Source organism: Octopus bimaculoides, chromosome 5, assembly GCF_001194135.2.
Source record: "Octopus bimaculoides isolate UCB-OBI-ISO-001 chromosome 5, ASM119413v2, whole genome shotgun sequence".
Taxonomy (NCBI): Eukaryota; Metazoa; Mollusca; class Cephalopoda; order Octopoda; family Octopodidae; genus Octopus; species Octopus bimaculoides.
Window position 1 is genome coordinate 108,750,116 of NC_068985.1, and position 6,873 is coordinate 108,756,988.

General features: G+C 35.1%; 1 protein-coding gene across 1 annotated transcript in view; it reads left to right on the plus strand.

Moving 5' to 3' along the window:
• LOC106869775 (S-crystallin 1) overlaps positions 1–5,655 on the plus strand; it is a 9,995-nt gene extending 4,340 nt beyond the window's left edge. Inside the window, 6 exon segments of the mRNA XM_014915635.2 lie at positions 747–810; positions 812–842; positions 1,707–1,822; positions 3,407–3,436; positions 4,611–4,718; positions 5,266–5,655. Coding sequence (XP_014771121.2) covers positions 747–810; positions 812–842; positions 1,707–1,822; positions 3,407–3,436; positions 4,611–4,718; positions 5,266–5,430 — 514 coding nt within the window. The 3' untranslated portion in view covers positions 5,431–5,655.
• The last annotated feature ends 1,218 nt before the right edge of the window (positions 5,656–6,873 follow it).

Here is a 6,873-nt window from a genome sequence, read left to right on the forward strand (position 1 = left end):
ATTTTTAGATATACTAAGCCACTGGTTTTAATTGATGAATATCCAAATTCTACCCTTATTATTTAATTTTATGTAGAGGAGCAATGGCCCAGTGGTTAGGGCAGAGGACTCGTGATCATAGGATCGTGGTTTCGATTCCCAGACCGGGCGTTGTAAGTGTTTATTGAGCGAAAACACCTAAAGATGCACGAGGCTCCGGCAGGGGATGGTGGCGAACCCTGCTGTTCTCTTTCACCACAACTTTCTCTTACTTCCTGTTTCTGTTGTGCCTGTAATTCAAAGGGTCAGCCTTGTCACACTGTGTCACGCTGAATATCCCCCGAGAACTACGTTAAGGGTACACGTGTCTGTGGAGTGCTCAGCCATTTGCACGTTAATTTCACGAGCAGGCTGTTCCATTGATCGGATCAACTGGAACCCTCGACGTCGTAAGCGATGGAGTGCCACCAACAACATTTAATTTTATATGTATATATACATACATTCATACGTACATACATATACATATATATATATATATATATATATATATATATATATGTATATATATACTTATAAACACACGCACGCGAGCACACACACAAACTCACATTTAGAAGCTAATGAGGTAATAAAGACAGTCGTTAAGTTTGTCAGTGGACATCGTTTCTTTAGCCATAACTGGTTTGACGTTTCATCACGTTTTCAATTAGGATTCTTCAGGAGCTTCAATTTGAGGTTGATATTCTATTTCTTAACTTTTTCAGAGATGCCATGTCACATGATGCCAATGTTGGAATTGGACAACAGAACTCAAATTCCCCAGAGTATGGCTATGGCCAGATATTTGGCCAGGGAATTCGGTAAGTCTACTCACGTCGTTTAACATATTATTCTCCCTTTCTCTTGTTGTCTGTCTCGATACCAATAATTTCAACTATGAATTATATCCATACATCTTTGACGGGAAGTATTATTTACTTTGTCTCCAACTATTTCAATATTTCTCTTTCCAAGTTTCAGTCTGCCTGCTTCTATTCCTCTCATTTGCTCTATCTATCTATCTATCTATCTATCTATCTATCTATCTATCTATCTATCTATCTATCTATCTATCTATCTATCTATCTATCTATCTATCTAATCTATCTATCTATCTAATCTATCTATCTATCTATCAGTCTGTCTGTCTTTCTGCCTACCTGCCTGTCTGTCTGTATATATATACAAATATACGTGGAGATGCAATGGCCCAGTGTTTAGAGCAGCGAATTCGCAGTCATAGGATTGCAGCTTCGATTACCAAACCGGGCGTTGTGAGTGTTTACTGAGCGAAAACACATACATCTCCACAAGGCTCCGGCAGTGGGTGATGACGAGCCCTGAAGTACTTTTCAGCACAACTTTCTCTCACTCTTTCTTCCTGTTTCTGTTGTGCCTGTATTTCAAAGGGCCAGCCTTGTCACACCTTTGTGTCACGCAGAATCTACCCGAGAAATACGCTAAGGGTACCCGTGTGTGTGGAGTGCTCAGCCACTTGCATGCCAATTTCACAAGCAGGCTGTACCGTAGTAATATACATACATACATGCATATATAATGTTCTACGCATATGTTAACGTACAAACTTTATATATATTCTCTTGTATGTAAAGATCAATTTGTATTTCACTGAAGAATCCAGTTTGTTTCGAGATATATTTACTTGGTACCCTATTCTTGTGTAGGTTTCCATGGCAGAAACAACATGGAGATGGCCAGAATTGATTTCATCTCAGACTGCTTCTATGACATCTTGGACGACTACATGAGAATGTACCAAGACGGTAACTGCAGAATGATGGTAAGTGATAAGTTAATCATCGACTATTAATTACTCCTATATCTTTAATGAAATTAAAACTATAAAACCATGGGAAGTCGTGTCCCAATATTCACATGCTATTATTTTTAGATTTATGCGATGTCTCAAGAACCAATGTTCGAATAAAGAACTATCTAACTTTGGAATGTTTTTCACACACACACACACACACACACGCACACACACACACGCACGCACGCACACGCACATACACACATTTATATATACAGGGCTGGCCAAAAGTCACCTGATAGTAAATCAAAACTATTTAATTCTAAGATATATTAACGTTTAACAACTGAATGAATTTAATAAAAGCATCTAAATATGAAACCTCATGAAAATAGTTCAAACCGAAGTCCTTGAGTGACACATTTTTTAATTCTCATCAATACAAAAGTACAGATAATATTTATGGAATGTTGATTTACTGTCGGGCGACTTTTGGCCAACCCGGTATAAGTTGATAGAACATCTAATGAGAGAATGAACGTATTGCCATGTATGTGTCGTAAATGAACAAGCTTCAGTTTTCGATTATAATGAAAATAGATTCTGATTTGAATACACTGCAGCAAGTCTGAGACAGCGGCAAATTTATAGGTCGTGAGACCGCAACAAACTTTTAGGTCGGCAGATGCCATCAATTCTAGTACTTGTATGGAGCTCCAGAAAAGATGAAGTGTAAAGTTGAAATCGGGGTGGATTCGTACTCAGAATGTTAAAAGATAGAAGAGATACCCCTAAGAATTTTTCACGACGTTCTAACGATCCTGCAAGTTTGCTACTCTTGAATTACGAGAACAATTAGAACTGGAAGAAGCGTATATTTTATTTTCGGAATATCATTCTTGTATATAAAAAAAGTTAACTTTACATAGGAAATTAAACCAGCTTATGATGGATTTATATTACTGGGATTAATACGAATCTTACATTACAATGATCTACTGGTAACTTATTTCATTGTGATTCCATACAATCGATTTACAGAGCTGTAATGCAGTTTACAATAAGACTTGTTTCAACTATCACTCATACTACAGATCAGTCTTAAATTAAAACGTGAAAGAAATACATGACATGATTATGCCTAGTTTATATCATATTTAAGTTTCTATTATTCATAGTATGTACTCAAATGTGTCAGATTCTTCTATGTATTTCTGTTGCAATTTAATATATAACCACATTAGTAAGTGTTTCACAAGCATATTTTATGTCATAATCAGTATTTTGTTTCGGTAACCTCATTCTCCTCAAACGAGAAATAAAGTCAGGATAATTTGATGCCATTCGGATCAGGCTTTAGAAACTCACTTTGCCTTGCCCAATGTAAAAAGCATTTCTCTCAGGTCACCTTTATTTGTCCCTCGTCAAAATTTGTTGCATACTCTTGTCTTAGTTTATTAAATATTATTGTATATGATATAGTTAATGGCACAGATATAATTCCAAATTATGTTATGACAGCGTATACTAAGTATAATATAATTTATGCCAAAACACACACTCTTCTGTACTCACATATAACATAAAGGATTCTCTTAATTTATATTTCAGTTCCAGCGATCCAGAGATATGAGCAGCTCTGTAAGTACACAATCGATTACCAATGAGTTTGTATATATCCCTGCGTGTATGTATGTATGTATGTATGGGTAGATAGATGGATGTACTAGAAAAGGCATGTATTTTTATACAGCATATTTAGTACTTATTTAGTACTATTTCCTACCGTTTTTTTTTAAGGCACTAAGATGTAATTTGGAGATTTAAAAATTCTTTCAGGCATATTGGGCGTAATTTGTTCCAACAAGTTCATTGATGTAGGTAGTCTCATCGAAAGAATTACAGAATCAAATTATCTCTGAGTATTTTTCGTTTACTATCTTCAGTATACTTAATCATTGAATTGCTAGATCCGATCGGATTTATTGATATACACACTTAACTTCCGTTAAAGTTCAGTCACATTTACACATGTTGCAAAAATTAAGACAACCTTTATTTTCTCTAAAAAAGAAGAATTTTAAAGACATACCTCTTTAGATTTTTCTGAGAAAATGTGAATCCTCAGCAGAATCTATGAAATAAAAGATAAGTGCCAGTGCTTTTTTTTTTTAAAGTTGGCTGAATCACCCAGGGTAAATTAGATCTAATGAAATCTTTCGAGATTAATATTGTCTTTTTTTTTATCACAAGAAAGAGATAAAAGTATTTGTAAATGCCATCATTCAAAATGGTAGAAAGTTATACTTGGTGTTATTGAATGGAGTTAATTATCTCCCCTACAAACATGTGATCTCGACGCAGATATAGTAACCAATACTTACCTAAGTGTTTTAACACAATAATAACTTTTAAAAAATGAAATACTGCCAAATGGTGAGGAACTGGTAGAAACGGAAATTTGTTTAACAAAATTACCTTCCCTGTGTAGTTGCACTCATTCCGGTTATAGTTTAAGATAGCACTGGAAAAACCTGAATCAATTGTGTCCAATACAAATCGCGCACGAATATGTGTTCATGTTAAATGTTACAATTTTCTAGCGTTCCTTAACTTATCTATTTAAATATCACTCTGTGGGAACTCGGGAATATAAAGCATAATGGAAATATCCCCCGCAGACATAAGGATCTCACATGACTGACTTGAAGTTATGAAAGAAATCATAGAAAATATTATCGTTTATTATAGAATGATATTGCCTAGAATGTAATTATTTCACAGTAAATACGATATCATTTTTTTGATATTTTAGTCTGAGAAGCGTATGCGATTCCAAGAGACTTGCCGCAGAATCCTGCCATTCATGGAGAGGACTTTGGAAATGTACAGCGGTGGTAGCCAATATTTCATGGGTGACCAGGTAAGTGTTGGCTCTTTTGTACCAAAGTTTAACTCATCTGATTTATAACTATACATCCAATGGAACATCCATCACTTCAAATGTTATATTCATATTCAGACAGAAACAAAACTATACACCTGAAGGTGTGTAATCTAGTTAGTTGAAGTCTTGGATATAAACTTTTAAAGGTTGACTCTATTGTGAGCAATATAAATGAAATAACTTCCAAAATCTGCTCTAATAATAATAATAATAATAATAATAATAATAATGATGATGATGATGATGATGATGATGATGATGATGATAATGATGTCGTGCACATATGGTTGTGATGCATGTGCCTGGTGTACCCTTATCAGATGGGTAGTCATGATGTGTATAATGGGCTTCGTATATTTTACCCCAGTGTCACTTTGATGGCATGGACTGCTCTCTCAATCAATCAATCAATCAATAATAATAATAATAATATTAATAGCTAAATATTGTTGTATACATTGGTTTTATGAGCCAAAGTGTCATTGAATTTCTAATTCTAATTTCCAAACTATATTTCTTCCAGATGACCATGGCTGACATGATGTGCTACTGCGCTCTCGAGAACCCACTGATGGAAGAACCATCAATGCTCAGCAGCTACCCCAAACTGATGGCACTGAGAAACCGTGTTATGAACCACTCTAAGATGTCCAGCTACCTCCAGAGAAGAAGTCGTACTGAATTCTAAAGCAACAAGTTACAGGCCCATTGTCTTGAACTTACTCAAGAAATACAGCTATATATTGAGTTCACTAATCGAAGAACATTTACTTGACAAGTCACGAAGTGTCATGCCAGATGTTGCATCGATTATGTCAACATATTTACCGATAAATCTTTTTGTGAATATTATTATCATGTGATATGAAAATAAATAAGAATGAATGTTTAACATTTGCTCATTTGCGATATATTTCTTCGTTTGTTTTTTTTGAGATTTTTGTTAATGTTGTTTGTTAATGCAGTGTATGTGTTGTTGTTGTGGCTTTCGAAATCTGCTGTGTTTGTTGTTGTTTCTGCTTTCGATATTTGCTGTGTTTGTTTTTGTCGTCGCTGTTATTTAAATTTTGTTCTTCGCTGCTTCTTTAGTTGTTGCTATTCATGTATTGCTGTTCGTTGTTGTTATTGTCGTTGCTGTTGATATTTTGCTATATTTGCTTCGAATGACTTAACAAGGGAGCATCTATGCAATTACTCGATGTGCTAAAGTTAGAAATCAAATCTTCCTCTAACTAAATCCTACCGTCTTTCAAAAGAACATCTAAACCATCTCTGTCGTCAGACTAGATAACATATTTTTAATTATTTGTTGCGCTGTTGTGTAAGCTGGATTGTTCCGCGTGGAAGAGAGTTTAGTGTTGTTTCTGTTGTTCTTCAGTCTCAAGTCTCTTCAAATGTGGTCGATCTGTGGTTAATAGCAAACCATATATGATCATCCTGTGATTTTGTATATCAAGAATATCATCGTTCAACATAACTCTTCTGCTTTATAATAATAGAATTTGATTTGACAGAGTGGTAGATATCGTAAACATCGTGGGGTTGATAAGATTTGCTGTTATGAAAATTGTGGCAGTATGTAAATCGACTTGGTTATTAATCAAACAGTGTTAATTGTGCTGATATTGGACAAACTTTTTCTAATAAATCAGCCAACAAGAGATGATTTCGTTAACTTGAAAACAAACTGCTAGTTATCCCGTCCATGATGTTAACACTGTATTATTTGATTCATGAAAAGGATGCATAGTAAATCAGCTGAAACACTAGTATATCGGATAGAACTCCATTTGGTATCCTTCCGGTGCTCGGTTCTCTGGTTTCAAATCCCACCGTTCTCAGATTTGCGTTACTTGCCCATTACTAGGGATCCATACCACTCTCTGTATGGTACTCTCTGTGATGTACCTGTAATCCAAATATCCACCGTTTTCAGACTGTGTTAAGAGTTTTCGAGCTGAGTAGTCTGTTAAGAGAATTTTGTCTGTGGAATACTCAGCCGCTTTGATCTTCATTTGACGTGCAGAATTTCAGTTGAGTGAAAATCAAATATTCATCGGCAGGACCGACGAAGAATATGCTCAATAAACTTATCGATATTCTAACAAGTTTATTACTTTGATTTTGTTAG